Source organism: Tachysurus vachellii, chromosome 19 (genome assembly GCF_030014155.1).
Source record: "Tachysurus vachellii isolate PV-2020 chromosome 19, HZAU_Pvac_v1, whole genome shotgun sequence".
NCBI lineage: Eukaryota > Metazoa > Chordata > Actinopteri > Siluriformes > Bagridae > Tachysurus > Tachysurus vachellii.
Window position 1 is genome coordinate 19,621,913 of NC_083478.1, and position 18,712 is coordinate 19,640,624.

General features: G+C 41.8%; 1 protein-coding gene across 2 annotated transcripts; it reads left to right on the forward strand.

Annotated features, from left to right (window-relative positions):
- Positions 1-1,170: 1,170 nt before the first annotated feature.
- On the forward strand, positions 1,171-18,190 carry ndnf (neuron-derived neurotrophic factor). 2 transcript variants are annotated; one of them, XM_060894460.1, is made up of 4 exons: positions 1,171-1,618; positions 11,511-11,705; positions 13,772-13,896; positions 16,080-18,190. In XM_060894460.1, the coding sequence occupies exons 2-4, from the start codon at positions 11,512-11,514 to the stop codon at positions 17,495-17,497; spliced, it is 1,737 nt and encodes a 578-aa protein (XP_060750443.1). In that variant the 5' UTR covers positions 1,171-1,618; position 11,511; the 3' UTR covers positions 17,498-18,190. The 2 variants fall into 2 exon arrangements, with proteins under 2 accessions (XP_060750443.1, XP_060750442.1); XM_060894459.1 differs by having other exon boundaries at positions 1,172-1,618; positions 11,508-11,705.
- Positions 18,191-18,712: the final 522 nt, after the last annotated feature.

An 18,712-nucleotide genomic window follows, 5' to 3' on the forward strand; every position in this document is an offset into this window, starting at 1 on the left:
CTAATTGACTTTCTTATTCACACACAGAGGCCCTGTCAGTGGCTCCATTCCAAACAGCTTCCTGCTCCCTACATATGGCCGATATAAAGCTGTCTGAGATTCAGACAGTATCTCAGGTGTTGTGCGCTACCTGCGGCTGCAGGGAAAAATGCCTCAACTCTACCGTTTACAGTAAACAGTTACGGGGGATCCCCAGTCTTACATGAACACCCTTTAATAAGGCAAAGTGTACAGCAGGAATGCTGACTAATCTAGATTATGGGTTCTCTAGACTGCAGCTCATCACGGCATGTCAAGTTCAAGAACACAAAATAGCACTGGTTACTTCAAAAACAGAAGGTTCCTGGACTTAAAAGCTCCATAGACCAAAAAAAAAAATGCTCCAGGGGCCTTGTTGAAAAGATTCTTGGCACATCAATGATTAGCAATGAACCATATAAATCTTTACATTAATATCTTATATTATCTTGAATTTTACAAACTTCAGAACACTTCTTAATTATATGAATTACTTTTTAATAACTTTCTAAATACTGACAGTGTAGAAGAACATTTTTTTCCCCTTAAACGAAAAAGTTTAACCCAAAAAGATTTACATTCATTTGAAGGTTATTTAGGGGGAAAAAAACATGGAAAAGATTCTTGGAAACTTGCAGAAAAAATGATGCAAAGGTACCAAAGCATACTAAATTCTACCTTCACTGCTGGATTGATATTTTAGTGTTTATGGTTTACTTTAAAGCTATATGTGTGTTTTGGTTTTTTTCTTTGTAGTTTTCACACTAAACACTGCACACACATGTCCATGTCCATGTGAAAAGGGAAAAACCCAGCAACAAAAAAAGGTACAGCGATTGTCTCAGACTGTAAGAGAAGATTACTGCTTATACTTTCTACACTTGTTCATTGTTTGTTGAAGTTTGGATTAAGTTCTTTATTTTTATATAATGAACCTTAAACCTCAGTAATAATGCTTATAGACTGGTCGGATGAGTGAATGACGTGTTTAAAGTCCCCTTTCTGGCACCTTTATTTATGAAGAATGCAGCGGGGACAGATGTAGGTCATTTCTTTTGGGAGATAGAGTTTGGGTAATGGTGTGTGTGTGTGTGTGTGTGCGTGTGTGTGTGCACGAAGTGGGCAGGCTCATGGGAGTCGCTTTTGCGAGCGCGCGGAACCAGAGGCTCGACAGCTCTCTGTCCTCTCTCACTTCAGTTCAGTCAGAGTCTGAATAACAGAGGGGAGACAGAAACCTCAGGATAACCTCCCTGTCTCTCAGTTTGGAGTTTGGAGCGACCACAAACCCCGTCAGTGCCACAAACTGCGCACCGCAGCGCACCGCAGCGCACCGCACCGCATCACTCCTGTGTGCTCAAGTGAGTGGAGGAATCTACTGCTAAAAAGAGACAAAGGACAAACTTTACTGTTATCACACTTCGTCTTTAAGTTCTACACGGGCATCGGTTTGTGTGTTGTTGTTTTTTTTTTATTATTGTTTATCTTTTAATGCAATGCATTCGAGTTGAAGATCTCGCGCTCCTGGAGGGGATCAAAACTAACTGACTTTTATCTGGGAAGCCTATTTAACATTCATCTGGTCCGAATAAAGCAGAACAAGGTAAAGTGTTATACAATATTTAATTTCATTGAGACAGATTCATTCCTTTTTTTTTTATTTTGCATGCATGCATGCATGCATACATCAGTTGTTGTGCAAATCAAGGAACCTCTTCTTATTCTTTATGTGGGTCTGGGGCTTTACAGGGAATACCTTGTCCTTAACTTTATTTTGCATGACTGCAAAGTTTCCTGAATGCACTCTGAAGAACTTTCCTTCAGATCTTCACTGAACAGTTTGCTTTTTATAGCCTTGTGTGTTGCATGATTTTGCATTTCCGTCCTAAGCGTGAGTTTAAATCTCGTAAATTGCTTTTATTAGGAAAACTTTGGGCATGTCGAGGAAGGGGGTAAAAAAATAGCTCGGGACTCTCCGAGTACTAAAACTGCTCCCTTTGAAACTCGTGCCAGTGCGCGAGGGAACTGTTTTTTTTTTTTTTTTTGCGGTTTCTACAACTCAGGGTAGTTAAATTCAATCAAGCCCGAGCTCGCACGCGCTTTTAATTTAGCCCCACGCACCGGGTTGAGGTGGGAGAGATAAGGATGAAGAAAAGAAGAAAAATAAGAAGCACGGTCTTTTAAAAACAGGTGAAACTGGACGCACGCGGGAAGCAGGCAAAGCAGACAGGAGGCGCGCGCGCCCGGACAGCTCTGTGCGCGAGGCTGCACATCAGAGTCTCACGCGCTCTCATCACAGGACCCTTTAATGTCACCGACATGTTCGACAACCTGCAGCGTTTTAGCTCACATTTATCTTTAGCTTAAATTTATATTGTTTTTACACCGTTTTCTGAGACAAAACGCCCGTTTCAGCCCGTTTGTATATTTTAAGACAGAAAGTTCTGGATTATGGCCAATATGTTAACGAGAAACATCAATTAAAAACACGATTAGCATCAATGCTAACTCCTTCTCTTATAGTAAACAAAAACCTTTGTCATTTTTTTACACTAAACAAATTTTATTTGATTATTCAGTCATTATTTTGGCTTTTTTATTCTTCTTCAAAAGTATGGGTTTATATTCATCACTGTGGTGGTTATAATATACTATTGTAGAGAAACGGTTATAATGTTGATGGTTCATTTAGGTCATTTTTATTTATTTATTTATCTATCTATCTATCTATCTATCTATCTATCTATCTATCTATCTATTTATTTATTTATTTATTTATCTTTTAAACCTTAGGAAAATACTCCAAAACCATCTCTACCATCCAACACAATATCATTTCATCAGGACAAAAAAAAAAGCACGTCATTTGGTTTTGCACTGATTAAAAAAAACGACTTGAAGTATGACTTGTGGGTAAAAAAAAAAAACGTAAGGAAGCTAAATAATATCACATCTGTTGATGTCTGTATTTTTTATTCAGTTTTGTTTAGTGTCTAATAAGAAGAAAAATGTTTATTTTTCATTATTTTAAACTACCAGAATAATGAATTAATTATTACTGTCTGAGTTATTTATTTGCCTGCCTGACCTGGTGAAAGTGATATTTTCTGTTCACTCTGTAAAGAAAAAGCAGACAGAGAGAAGAGGATTTGAATAAGTGTATTTAACAGCGAGGCCAAGTCATTGTTCCTACTCTCTCTCTCTCTCTCTCTCTCTCTCTTTCTCTCGCTCTCTGTCTCTCTCTCTCTTTCTCTCTCTCTCTCTCTCTCTCTCTCTCTCTTTCTCTCTCTGTCTCTCTCTCTCTCTCTCTGTCTCTCTTTCTCTCTCTGTCTCTCTGTCTCTCTTTCTCTGTCTCTCTTTCTCTCTCTCTCTCTCTCTCTCTCTCTCTCTCTCTCTCTCTCTCTCTCTCTCTCTTTCTCTTCCATGCTCTTTCTCAGAGAGGCAATGAAAAGTGGAACAAAAGTGTGAAAATGGGCAAGGCCTGTGTCACATAGCGTGTCTAAACCCTCCATTTGCATATGAAAACTGCTGTGCAGAAAGAATCCCGCCACTGTTGCAATGGCCGTGTGTGTGTCCGGCAAGTGTGACAGGACGCCGTCGGTATGCAGCGCCTGTTTGGGTCACTGTTTGGGTCGCACCGCTCCCCAGGTCTCCGTGTCAAGTTCTATAGGTACAGAATCAGGGGTTTCCCACTTACTTCTTTTCACTCTGTTACCCCTCATTTCCATACCTGTTCAGCTCGTAATGCTGCTGAATATTCCATCTGGAATGCTCTTTCCCAGCGGGTTCCATACAAACAGCTCAGCTTACGGTTCTCACACACCCTCTGAACGGTGCCTCTGTGCTCTCTGGGTGGAAACACAGAAAAGGCGGCCATGGACCGAATTCCCACTGCGCCTTCTTGTCACCTTGGTCTTGATATGGTGATGTGCAGCAAGCTTTCACTTGAGGCTGAAGTGACTAAGACCTAATTTAGAGCAGGGAAATGCTGACTTAGGCAGAACTGAAGCTTGGCAGGATTTTGAGATGTCAGACTGAAAAGCTCTCTCTCTCTCGCTCTCTCTCTCTCTCTCTCTCCCCATGCACACACTTCAAAACAAAGGCATGATTGACTGGACTCCAACATTTGTTCACGCTTTTAATTTTGATAATGGATATGCACATGTTTTTGAAGGAGCTAGACAATTTGGTCTATAGATCTCTTCTCTCTTCCTGGTCAACAGCGCCTCTTGACTCATAACCTTGGGGTCACTGGAACAAAACCTTAAGCACTGAGCTACAATTGTTCACACATCTTATCTTTCCTCTCTCTTTCTGACCCTTTTGGAACCGACTGGCAACTAATTTTCCCATCCACACTATTGTGCACATCAATGAGAAGATTTAAGGATACAGCCATTGTGTATCTATAGCACTCTAATACTTTGGCCTGGTTTTTGATCTACTCCACTGATGAATTTTATGCTGTGAATGTGTGTGACAATAAGGACACAGCTTGTCTTACAGCAGGCCACCAACCTGCCTGTGATCAAATAACAAGGCAACCGATACTTACTGTGAGGATGTCAGTGTTGGATCAGTATCGGGTATCGGCTGATGCTTGGAGATCTGATATTGGTATCGTATTAAAAATGGAAAAGTGGGACTGATGCATCCCTATTAGATCAGGGTTGTCTTTAATTCCACCTCTGTATAAGCAGATCGTTTTGTAAGGTCATAATGACACATTTGTCTGGTGCTACCTTCAAACTGGTCTACTTATTTACTTTAAATTATATTTCAGTGTACACTTTGTCCATGTTTTCATGTGAAAGATGAATATTAAAGGCCCAACAGTTGAGGGAATAACCCAGGTGACAGTTTTCCCTAAGATTTGATTTGACAGTATAAAAACTAGATCATCATCTGGCTAAAACTTCACACAGGACACATGCATGCAAACATCTCTGAAGATCTATCATTTGCAGTGCACCACCTTGTGCCATACTCAGCACCTCTGTGTTGTTTGAGGCTTACACACTAATGATATTTTACTGTGTGAGCCTAGTGTAAACAGGCATGTAACAAACTTCACCAAACTCTCTCTAAGTTTAGCTTCTGCAAACGCCATCCTGAGCGCTGGCCAAGAGGATGAGAGCCTGGCACCACAGCATTCCAGTGGTGTCTCTGGGGCTTTCGTGTTAGCCATCATTCTCTCTAGCTAGTGTGTGTGTGATTTGGCTGCACAGGCAGAGTGGTGTTGCTTTGTTTTGGCAGTTAAATTGACATAAAATCCAGAGCTTTTAAAAGTGAGAGAATGGGACAAGCTGTTGCACTTCCATTGCCATCAGAGTCCTGTCACGTTCCAGCCTAGCAATAATGGTAAATGTTATTGTCCAGATTTGTAATTAAGATACAGGCAGGAATTTTAAGCACCATAGTCTTGGAATGCTGGATAAACCCCAAACTCTGTTCCTTTCTGTCCTTCCATATCTTCTGGATTTCCGTGTGCTGTGGCGTTGTAATATTTTCCTGCACACATTCCAAAGTGTAGATTGTGATCAGTGTTGTTGTAGAGAAATATTGTCTTAATGCCAGGTTTTGATGCCAAGTTGCTCTCCTCTCTTTTTTTCTCTTCCACCCCACTGCCAGTGTATGTGGGTGTTGTGTGCATCAGAACACACACCCTGAGCTGTGAAAATCCACGGGAGTCAGTATGAATAACACACACACATGTTAGTAATGATGGCTTTCTGGCGTTTGTGGGCAGCACTACTGGAGGGTGATTGGCATGTGGAACTACCCATGTGCTTCCGCACCGTTGGTGCTTCTCCTGTGTATGCTCTCTACATGTGCTTCTCATCTGTGTTTATGTGTGTGTATGTGTGTGTCCTAACAACCTGCTAGGAATAACCAAAGTCTCCAGTGAATAGCTACACTAAGCCAATCCTGGTTAAAAGGCGATTTACGGCACATTAACACCGCTCACAGATGAATCGCCTTACTGAGTGATTGATGAAAGACATCGTCGATCTGAGCTGATTGAACTCTTTCATCCAGCCAGTGATGGATAACACGCTTTCCAAACAAGCACAATTAATTAATGACTGATTGTGTGCGCTTATAACTTCGACCGTTTGCACATGGTCAAATTAGAGACCAAACTGCTCGTGCTTTTTTCTATTCTGAACCCTATTTAAAGGAAAATATTTAAAAGTGACTTAATGGCTGAAAATCACACTATTAGCTATGGAAACCAATCAGTCATGTTCCCAGTGTTAGGTCAGTTTTTGCGCAGCTGGTGAGGAGTAATTGTAATCCGTATGCTTGTTCTCTTTAATGGTTGCAGCGAGATCACAGAAAAGGTTGCGGAATTGACATTTTTATTTCGATTCGGCTTTTATGTAAGCGATTAAGAGGGGATAAGTGATGGTCATGCAAACACTACGGACCATTACTGTGCTCAGAGAGTTTAAGCTGTTTAGAATTATCCTCCCTTAATCCTCCAGCCAACCTCATAACACACAGACACACACAAACACACAAATGCTCAGTTTGTCACGCATCTCATTTTCTATATGACCCAAAGGGTTACAAAAAGTTCTTGTTCCTGCAGTATATTATAGAACATATAAATAAAAAAACAAAAAAAAAACAGCAGCAAAACAAGGTCGACACGATTGTGGTCGGCTCTGCCTTCAAATTATCCCCTCGCAAATTATGATCAGACGTTCTCCCTGGCTCTAATTAAACATTTAGTGTTATTTGTTCCAGATGGAGTTGTTTTGAAGTTTAATTTTAGCAAGAGAATACCCTCCATTGTGGGAAAGGCAACCGTATCCAAGGAATCTGACAGAATCCCGGTTTAATGTTCTCACGTTCTGTGACATTGTCAGAATCTGGGCGATGAATGTCCTGTGTTCTAAGAAGACTTCCAAGAAGACATTGGGTTCCATAACTCTACAATGTCGCTTTGGCGTTCTCACTTTTTATGATATCATCAGAATCTGTCTGATGAGTGGCTTGGAACTAGAACATCAAAGAAGCGATCAGACTGAATCGTCTTATTCAGTCTGTCAGGTTTCACAACTCTACCGTATATTTATCAATACTACGGAAACCTAGTTTGATGTTCTCATATGTCCGATATTCTCAGTGTCCTACAACTAGAACTTTTTCATAACTTGACTGAATCGCTACCAAACCTGACAATCAAAAGTTTGAATGTTTCACGACGGCCTACATTTTTTGTTTCTATAATGACTCATAAATGAAACAGGATCTAATCCATACATACAGCTAAACAGTTGGCTTACTTACTGGTTCTTCAGGGATTCCTTTGGGAATAGATTCCAGCGTTTTAGTAACCTAACTTCTAAGCCACTACTACTCAGTGGTATGAAACAACGCTACTACTCAGAAAGTCCAACACTAACAACTCAGCCACTCATCAACTGGTAATCTTCACAAAAAGCCTATTTCACTAATAAAGCCAATGACTGTTAGTTACTCAGTAATACGTTTAAAATTTTTCTTCCAATTTTCTTCCAATTAGCATTTTGATTACTTTCAAACAGGGTTGCCAGTTCTCAGAAAAAAATTCCAGACCAGCTATTTCACAGAAAGCGTTTAAAACAACAGTTTAGACTTTGGAAAGGAGGGACATTAGATTTTTTCTCAGTCTTTGCATGAAAAACAAGTTCACTTTGGTGATTCATGACCTACAGTACACCTGTTTTATCATCACTACATATTACCCATATACCCTGCATAATCCCTTCCTCCCTCCGAATCTGTGCAGTGTATCATAAAACACAAATGGTTCTATACATCGTGGATACTTAACTTTGTTTGCCATCGCCCATGTGATCAGTTTTCATTCTACTAAATAGCCATAAATACCAGGAACCAGGTTTCAATAAAAAGAGTGAATGTATTTTGATCGCACTGATGTTTTGTCTGCCAGAGAAGCTTCCCTCCAAAATCTAAATCCTTTAACATTCAAACCTGAGTAGTACCCAACAGCAACAAACCAAACGTCCTAGAGAGTGGCGAAGAACAGAAAGAATGTTCGTGTAAATTTGAGCAAACCCTAAGAAACAAAAAATAGGGTATTTAAGAGAATGTGCCTTTTAAAAGGAACGACATTTAAAGATGGAATAAAGGATAGGGAGGAGGTGAAAGAACAAGAGAATGAGGAGAAAACAACAAAGAAAGACAGAGAATGAATGAAGAGAGCGGCGGTGAGAGAAAGAGAGAGAACCAGAGGGAGGAGGGTAGATGAGAGGTCATTAAAAGGACACCCGCTCGTTCCAGCTGCAGTAAAAAAGGCAGTAAAGTATCGGGCTAATCTGCCATCATTAGCCTGATTATATCAGCAGGGATCAGGGTTAGCCATCAGCTTCGATCAATGAGGCACAATCAATAGACAGAGGATAGGATCTGAGTGACAGGGGTGGGACACAGAGCAGCACTGTACTGTATGCTGGGTAACGAGGAAATAAAGTGGACACTAACATCCTGTATGTTAGTCTCATATCAGGTTTAGTTTTAGCCATCAACCGACAGTTAGCCATCAGCATCCATACATTTGAACATGATAAATAAGTCAAATTTTTTTCTATCACATACTGTATTTTATCACAGAAATCAAGCATCGCGTTAGTTCTGGCAGGCTACGTCGTCAAGCGTGCATCAGCTGTTCATGAGCTGTCCATGAAGCGCACCAATCCGTTTACGACATCCGTATTACCCGACCATTTAAATTCACATTCATTGAGCCGCTTTCTAGCGCGTCGCTGCTGCTGCGACTTAAACTCCACCCTCCAACCCCAACTCCAACCATGCCGGAACCCGTGTTCGTCGTACCAGTTTACATCTTAAATCTCCACATATTTTTTTCTCTCTCTCTCCCTCTCTCCCTAATTATTTAATTATTTATTTATCCGTTTATTCTTTTTTTCATTTGCCTAAATAAATAAATAAATAAATAAATAAATAAACAACTCTATGCATGATTAATGGTTCTGTTATGGGGGGGTCTATTCTATTTTCTAGTTGCTGTATGCTAACTGTATGCTATCATTTAATAAATTCTCATTTGACAAAGTGGTCCTGACAGAATTATGTATTATATACAACCGAGTAACATCAGTAAAAAAAAAAGTAGACAAAGAATAGCTGAAATCTACAGCAGGGGCGGTTCTAGGATGTCATCTTTAGGGGGTTTTAGCCCTCAGTGAGAATTTAAAACAAGAAGAGTTTTATATTATATATTATATGACTACATAGTAAGCCAAAAGTTATGGTATTATTTAAAATGGCAAAAGTGGACACCAAAATTTTATGCATGATATAATGATGCCAGTCTTGAATCAAATCAGTTCAAGTATGTGTGCTTTCTCTACGAACAGTGTGTCCAATGAATGCAGTCATTAATAAACAAATATTCACAAGACATCAAGCTTTCCGCCGATTAATGTTATAGATAAACGCCTCCAGCTCTGACTGCGCGTGCACGCTGCGCGTTCCTGTGCTTCTCCGTTCAGATAAAGCAGACAGCCGATGACGCACTTTTGAAAGACTACAACGCATGCACGTAAAAGGAAAGTAAAAAAATTCGCTCTTGGATCAAAATGTCCTGCATTTTAACGTAATTTTTATTTTTGAAAGTAAAAATTATACTTAATGTTTTAGAGTGGCTGAGATCACAGACAGGGGGGCTGAAGTCACCCTAAAAAAGGTCTAAAACTGCCCCTGATCTACAGCCTCATCAGAATCAAACGTCCCCACAGCTAAGATCCAGATCACTGGAGTGAACCTGTAAAAAGTTATGAATTAAAGCTTGAGCTTTTCTTCGCCCGATATTCAGTTAAATTCCCGTCGTGTGTTATATTCTCACAGATAATATTGCTGCAGACTAAATGACTCATCTGCAAAGTTAACATTTCCCCACGTGCCTTTTCTATTAGATTAAGTTAACGATAAGATCTTTAACTCAACATAAAACTTTAAATAAACCAGGAAATAATGAACAGACATGACAAATGAACGAGACCGGACGCCTGAAACGCTGCAGAACAAATACAAACAAACACACATGTGCTTGACATCTGTGTGCGTGTGAGTTTCACCGCCTGTGACTGTAGTCCGGGTGCAGATCCGGTGCTGGCTGTCAACATCGTTATGTAACACGGGAACCGATAATTAGTCGATAAAGCAGTTTTCATTTTGTGACCTTGCGTCAGTGCAGAAATATCAAGTTCAATTCTGCATCTGACGAATGAGAAATATTAAACAGGTTTGAGTATACACATGTTCCCATATGTGCATTTTACAATAGGTTTGTTGCGTGTAACTCACACACACACACATGCTCCGGTTCGGCTCCTGGAATATGTACGCTGAAATTAAAGAGGCATCGATGCAGACTGAATCAATACAGTTTTCCTTGAAGTGAATTGTATTTGTTGGATTCTTTTCCTGGAGTCATTTTCCTATCCAAAATAATTACAGACTAAATGTAATGAAATGCCTATTGATTGTTAAATAATTACTATGTAGTGTTCAGTTTTTTTTTTTTAGATATAATCTTCATGTTACAGCTGAAATTTTAGTTTATTCGACTCATCCAACTTTCTTCACAAAAAACCTTAGAAAATAATTGTGCAATTTTGTTAAGAAAAAAAGAAAATTTCGATGAAATTGAGACGTTATGTTTAAAGGTGCCCTTCCACACAAAACCGTTTTTACTTGTATTTTTTGATATGTGTTAGGTCCATATGTGTTTGTGTTGTGTCGTGAATGTGAAAACAAACTGCTACCTCCACGGCCAGTTCTAGCCACTTAAAAGAAATAAGGGGAGAAATCAGGTCAGTTGGAAAAGCTGGTCACTCTGACGTCAGAGTGACTGAGCTCATTAATATTCATGAGCTCTCCCACTTGAGACCGCGCCCCCAGAATTCGTGTAGCTCAGTGAGTTTCCTATACAGCAAGGATGGCTGAACGTCAACGGGCTTGTGAAGAAGCCGTTCTGCCGCAATTCAAGGTGATTGTAAACAGATTTCCTCTAGCCTAGGCTACTTATTGCGCTGGGTGAATGAATAGTCATGCTCTCATATCCTAGCGGTTAGCCAATCGGAGCCAAGCAGCATAGCTCATTTGAATATTCATGAGAACTGGCGCAAATCGAGCTGAGTCTTCCTGCAGGCTTTCTATACCACACTAGAATGACTTGAAACAAGGTAACCAAGGCATTTTTTCCACAAAAAAATGTTACAGAGTCCATGGTAAACTTCAGACATTACCACAAAAGTAAGGAAATACGTGTAGCAGGGCATCTTTAAGAAATAACACACATTCTAAATCAGTTCTGTGCTACATTCATGTACATTGTAGAATATACAAATAACACATTTTCCAACTAGTGATGCATATTGACAAGAAGTCTGTTACACTCTTGTAGTAGACATGCTTTATGATGCCTTTTTTTCGTTCTCTCTTCTCATCTGTAGCAGGATGAGGCGAGTGTTTGGCTGCTTCGTAGTGCTGTTCTTGTCGTCGGTGCTGGGTGTGTCCGGGCAGAAGTTACCCACTCGTGATGAAGGCCTGTTCCAGATGCAGATCCGGGATAAGGCTCTGTTTCACGACTCGTCTGTAATTCCCGATGGAGCTGAGATTAGTGGATACCTGTTCAGGGACACGCCAAAGAGGTATGCCTACAAACACACACACACACACATACACACACATACACAATCAGACATGTTGCTTCTGTTTTAAGAATGTTGCGTGTGTAGACTAACAACTTGCAAGAATCTAAGAATCTTACTCCCAATACTGTTTTACTGGGAGAGCTGCACTCCACTCCTGATCAAACCTTATAGACGTATTATGTTTTACAAGGAGTGAAAGACTTTCACGCAGCTCCATGTGTGGATATGTTTTACGTGTCCTAATGGAGAATATGGAATCGATTACAGGCAGCGCACAGCTGATGAGGGCATAAGGAGGCATGCATTATGGATGAGATGCTGGGAAACGTGGGTGTGTGCGCGTGAATGAGAACCACTTTTGATGAAGAAGCAGGTGTCTCTAGCGAAAGACGATACCCACATTCGCGGCACTTCTGCACTCTCTCTCTCTCTCTCTCTCTCTCTCTCTCTCGCTCTTTCTCTTATATGCAAGGTTGTTTCAAAGGGCACGAGTGTAACTCATATGAATCAATCACCTCCAGCATGTAGGCCCCAAATGGACGTGCTAGACTGTTTCCACAGTTTTCTCTTTGGTTCATGCATCTAGGCTTACAGGTGAAATCCTGCTTGGGTTAACTAGCCTTAACTAGCAAAAAAAACCTTCTTCCACACATTTGACATTGTTTCTAATTCATAAGGAGATTGAAATTGCAACGTTGTCCGACGCGCTCGCCAAATCTAGAGCGAGATCTGTAGAAAGTGTGCGAATAGTAATAGCTCGTTATTTAGTCACCCCTTAGTGAGTTAATCTATTAAATATTTCACGATGTACTTGAGCCGGCGTTACAGCTCTTTGTTCGGTAGCCGAGTCCTTAATAGAGAGTGCTAATAAGCTGTAGGCTCATATAGCAGTGTTAAGGAATTAGGATGATGATGGTGTTAATGGCACTGGTGTTCAGGGACTGCTCTATCCATAGTCAAAGAATGTATGGGACAAAGTCATGCTATTGAGAATGAAACTGTGGTATATACAGTAGAACGTTACAGTTGTTCTTTATGACATACAGAATAATATACTATTGAGTACAGGAGGGGGGGTATGTGGCTTAGTGGTTAGCACGTTTGCCTCACACCTCCAGGGTTGGGGGTTCGATTCCCGCCTCCTCCTTGTGTGTGTGGAGTTTGCATGTTCTCCCCGTGCCTCGGGGGTTTCCTCCGGGTACTCCGGTTTCCTCCCCCGGTCCAAAGACATGCATGGTAGGTTGATTGGCATCTCTGGAAAATTTTCCGTAGTGTGTGAGTGAATGAGAGTGTGTGTGTATGTGCCCTGCGATGGGTTGGCACTCCGTCCAGGGTGTATCCTGCCTTGATGCCCGATGACGCCTGAGTTAGGCACAGGCTCCCTGTGACCCAAGGTAGTTCGGATAAGCAGTAGAAATGACTATGAGAAAATGAGTGAGTGAGTGAGTACAGGAGCATGGAATGGTCTACATAACAGATTCTTCTGTTTTGTCCTTTATCCTCTCTGTATTTGTACAAAACAAGGGTTTGAACCATTGGACAGTTTTATTATTAACCTCATTATTAATAATGTTAATAATTAACCTACATGTCAGGTTCTGGACGACTGTCAGGGGCATCAAATGTCATAAATATCCCTGGATTAGGAACTAGCTTTCAGGATTGATTAGAGATCTTAAACTAGTTGCTATTTTTTATTAACTAGTAAAGGAATACGGTAGCTGGCTAAGAATAGTACTGATCATTTTTTTCAACCACGGACTTCTTTTCGAAAGCGCACTGTTTACCTTCTTCTGCATACCTGACCTCACAGATGACAGCCTATGATTGGCGAGTCTAGCAACACTAATTATACCTTTCTGGAAAACACGGCCAATTTTGCTTTCTTGGACTCCAGTCATCCAGAACCAAACTTGTGGTCTGCCAAGTTTACAGAATGGCTTTCCTCAGATTTGGCCACAATAACATGTGTCAAATTGTAGCTGTCATTTATTCCGGCTGCATTGGAAGGCAGGATATGCTCTATATGCTGTCAGTCCTGAACAGTTTTGTTGCTTTTGCAGGTACTATTTTGTGGTGGAGGAGGACAACACGCCGCTGTCAGTGACGGTGACTCCGTGTGATGCTCCACTTGAGTGGAGGCTGACGCTGCAGGAGCTCCCGGAGGAAGCCAGCGGAGAGGCATCAGGTAACTACAGTCAGGTTTCACTAGTATGCATCACAAAATTTATACTAAATGAATTTTTTTTTTTAAGAACAGAATAACATCTTTACTGAACTAAACTTAAAGTGTATTTATAAATCCCTTACAATGGAGCTGAAAGCGTAGTCCAGAGTTATGTGCTAGAGAAACAGCCAAATGGAGAGTCAATAACGGGGTCTTTAGCTATCACCAATCAATACGGCTTACAGCTTAATGCACACTTACATACCTCCTTCCATCCGTCTCCGGATGGAAGATCAGACAGAATTAGAATCGGACATTCAATCCTTATGCGTTTTATTAAAGTACAGAACAGTGTGTCCTGGATAGCCCTGCCAATGACATCCTTTCATATGCTGCAGTGTCTTCTGATGACAAAGTCAGAGAATATTCTCTTAGTTTAGATTTCATTTGTGACTATTAGGCTACAAAGATGAAACTACTCCAGCCAGCAAATGACTTTGGGATGTGTTGCTTTTTGTTTAATCAGCCAACCAGACAAGTTTCAATGAATCACCTAGAGATGTCGGGTAAAAATAGTCACAAATTGATTTTACATAAATAGAGGAAAGAGTGTGTGAATGAGCCCGACTATCCTGAGTGCGTAACCATGAATCTGGGTAAATATTTGTAAATATTTGTTGTCTGCGAGGTGGTGTTTTCCAGAGTAGTCTCTGGGTAGGATTTGTGTGTGTGTGTGTGTGTGTGTGTGTGTGTGTGTGTGTACGGGTGGGTTGTTGGGCGTGTTTCTGAGCTAAGTGTGACCACGCTTAATGTGCTCATGAACTCACATCCACTCAATAAGGGAATAAAGGAGCAATAGATTAAATTTAATTTATAAATACATGGTGTTGACTTTATATAAGGAATTTTTTGTGTTCCAATCAAACCAGCACATAATTCAAATGGGTCTCATGTTTTTTTTTCTTTACTTCTTTTAATTCCTTTTACATCAAAGCACAATTGCAGCTTACGTTCTCATCCTGTTAGCTGTTCTCCTTCCCTGCCTGTAGGTCTAGACCCTGTTATTTTTACTCTCTGATCTCCCATCTTCCCCGTTTCTTCTCCCCATCTGGAGCGTATCTGAAAATGCAAATAGTGCCACAACACACCAGACCTGGAGTGGAGTCGTGGTTTTATTTAGAGACAGGATTAGAACTAGAAAGATAGAATAATTAGAGAACGAGAGATTGAGATTATCAGTATGCATTTGAAAGGGCTGCCTGTTGTGCATGCGTGTTTTGTTTCTAGCTGAGTATGAAAGACATCCGTGTGCACATGACTCCATAATGTGACCAACATGTTTGTCTGTTTTACTCTGTGTGTTAGTGTGTTTGTGTGTGTGTGTGTTATGGCATCTTTGAGTACAGTAATGTGTACCAGAGCACTTATCATCCCTTGCATTAATCTGTTAAGTCATTTTTACTCAAGGGTGTTTTTAAGGTTTTTATTTTTTATGAACATCTACTTTTCGGTCTAAGTTTATTTTATGACCGGATTTTGCCTCTGGTCCTGAGGAAGAGGCATTCATCATCATCATTACCATCTTCACTCACCTCATACTCGGACAAAGTTTATACAGCATAACATGTACTGTAAGTATACAGCGACATGCATAGTCCTATACAGGTTCTGAGGGCTCCATACATAATCCCCAAGCATTTTTGGCATGTTTGCCGAACAACTCTGAAGGGAACAGCATCTTTGTGCCTGCTGTCTGTTAATTTCGCACTCTCTCTCTTCGGCTGACAGACAAAATATTATGCTTTAATGCCCGGTTTTAAGGAGAAGCCCCGGATGGGGACTGTGGGCTGGAGAAAGGCTACAAGGAGCCTCTGTATGGCTGTGGATTTTTGGGGGAAGGCAGAGTGAATGTTGGGCTCTGATGTTGAGCAGTGTTTGGAGAGAAAACACTGCAGCTAATGGCATGAATGACTAATCATCCACTAAGGCTCAGGACAGTCAGACTGACCTCCTCAGGATTGACATGACAAAGCATTTATCAGAGAGGGGGTCGAAAAAGAAAAAGAGCTAAAGAAATGATAAGTATATGTACATGAGTTTGTCAACTTTTCTGAGAAGTTTCTTTTAATATGTGGCTCCATAAAGGTTCTTGAGGATCTTATGATTATTCCAAAATCTAATCCAGGTGTGTTTGTGTTTCTTAGGTGAGCCGGAGCCTCTGGTGCAGCAGAGGCAGCAGGTGACGGCCAATGAAGGCACCGAGCTCTTTTCTTACAAAGGCAACGATGTGGAGTCATTTGTCTCCAGTAGCTCACCCTCAGGCCTCTACCAACTGGATATTCTCTCCACTGAAAAGGACAGCAGCCTGAAGATCTATGCCACTACCACACCAGAATCAGATCAGCCCTACCCAGAGCTGCCCTATGACCCGAGAGTGGACGTCACCAGCCTGGGTCGTACTACCGTCACGCTGGCCTGGAAACCCACGCCTACTGGCTCACGAATGGGGCAGCCTGTACAATACTGTGTGGTCGTCAACAAAGAGCACAACTTCAAGAGCCTGTGTGCCGCTGAGGCCAAGATGGGTGTCGATGACTCCTTCATGGTAGCACCCAAGCCGGGTCTAGACTTCAGCCCTTTTGACTTTGCCCGTTTTGGCTTTACTTCGAAAGAGAACGACCTGACCAAGGAACGCCATCGGTCTCTGAATGCGAACCGAGTGCCAGCTTCGAAGCAGTGGCGTTCACCAGGTACCAGTCCCAGGCCCTCAGACATCCGCAAGATCTGCATTGGTAACAAGAACATATTTACTGTGTCAGGGCTGAGGCCAGCCACACAATATTACTTTGACGTGTTTGCCGTCAACGTGGCCTCCAACGCTAGTACAGCCTACGTCGGCACCTTCGCCCGCACCAAGGACGAGGCTGAGCCCAAGACTGTACAGCTGAAAGATGGAAAGATGGCAGACATATTTGTTGAGAGAAAGGGTATCAAGCTGCTGCGGTTTGCTCCGGTTTCCTCCCACCGTCGTGTTTCCCTTTCTGTGCACTCCTGCCTGGATGCTGTTCATGTACAGGTACGCCGTGATGGTAAGCTCGTGCTCTCACAGAATGTGGAAGGAGTGCGTGAATTCCAGCTCCGTGCCAAGCCCAAGGCCAAGTACCTTATCCGGGTACGTGGATCTCGCAAAGGCGCTTCAGCTCTGAAAGTGTTAGCAAGCACGCGTGCCGATGCCAAGCGACCTTTCCCTTCTCTACCTGAGGATACAAGAATCAAGGCCTTTGATAGACTACGCACATGTGAATCAGTCACTGTGGCCTGGCTCGGCACGCAGGAGCGCAACAAGTATTGCGTGTACCAGCGTGAGGTGCCCGACGGATATGGCGAGGTGCAGCGCCGCCGCCAACGCAACCAGTGTGCCGGACCCGAAACGCGTCGCAGGGACGAGAAAGTGCTCTGCAAATACTTCCACAGCGCCAACCCGCACAAAGCTGTAACCACTGAAACCATCACAGGCCTGGAACCGGGCAAGAACTACCTCCTTGATGTCTACGCCATCAGTCATGGTGGACACTCAGTCAAGTACCAGAGCAAACTGGTGAAAACGAGGAAGTACTGCTAAAATGAAAACAAAACATATACAAAAAAAAAAATCCCCACAAAATAGACTCTGCACAGAAGTAAATATATTATATATAATGAGAGGAAAAGTTTATTTAACTGGAAGTGATATTCTACTAAGTTGTTATTTTTTTTTGCTGACTGACTACTTGGTGAGCCTAGCGGCAGAGCTCGAACTGCTCCTAGAGCGAGATAGCATCCTGTATGTTCTTTACAAGTAAACGAGTGCCGTTAACGAGAGATACTGGGAGGAATCGATGGTCATTCTGTTTTCCGTTGTGTTGTGAGAACTATGTTAAACTCATCTGCATATCGTTTGCGATCACATCAACCCCTCCCAATCTGCTCTCTCACTGAGTACTCACATTTAGAAAGAGTTCTTAAGTTATTTTATACCTCTTTATTTTTGTTTTGCTATTTGAACTGTTTATTTTTGCTTGTTACTTGTTATAATTATTCCTGCTTTGAAAAAAGAAATATGTTGTAAAATTCCCTGACGAAGTCGGCGGTTTGTCGAGGTGTTGTCCCCTCCCCCGCTGTCTCTGTCTGTATATTATCTCATTCTGTGAGTGAATCGCTTTGGGATTCTGTAAATGTGCTCTTCTCTGTGTCCGCTCTGCCTGTCACATGTACAGAGTGCTTCTGCCAATATTCATGTACATAAAACCCTAAATATAGAGGCCAGTAATCCCCCTCCCAGTGTGGCTTCTGGTGTTGTGTTTCTCCACAGGGATTAATCACTTGCTCATAAAGAGGTGCACGGATAGGGATCAACGCCCGCGTCCTTTAAGCCATGTCCGGGACGTTGTACGTGGATTATGGTACGACATGTCGAAAGGTTTTAAAAGGGATAACATACACGACCGAAACGCGTGTTTATCATAAGCACTTATGCACATCCTCAACTCTAGTCCCGTAAACATGGCAAGGCAGGTGACTTAATACCTCACTCTAACCAGGCGATTGACCAGACAAGCAGGGCGAGCCTGTCCATTTTCTACTAATTCACGACAAGGTGGGATTTATTGCCTTCATCCTTCATGCAGCCGATTAGTCATGAAGCCAGACCCGGTCCAGATGTCACAGTTTAACTCTCGATAGCTGGAACTGTCAAGACACACTGATATTATACACAACTTTCCCAACAGATCTGTTCAAACCTCAAACAAGTCCGAACCACACTTTCTTTGGCTCGTTTGCCAAATCTAAGCCATGG

What these genes read in the sequence shown, in the direction of transcription:
- ndnf (XM_060894460.1), top strand. Translation starts at nt 11,512, where the DNA reads ATGAGGCGAGTGTTTGGCTGCTTCGTAGTGCTGTTCTTGTCGTCGGTG. An exon ending in TTCAGGGACACGCCAAAGAG is followed by an intron (nt 11,706 to 13,771) that starts GTATGCCTACAA and finishes TTGCTTTTGCAG; the next exon opens with GTACTATTTTGTGGTGGAGG. An exon ending in AGCCAGCGGAGAGGCATCAG is followed by an intron (nt 13,897 to 16,079) that starts GTAACTACAGTC and finishes TGTGTTTCTTAG; the next exon opens with GTGAGCCGGAGCCTCTGGTG.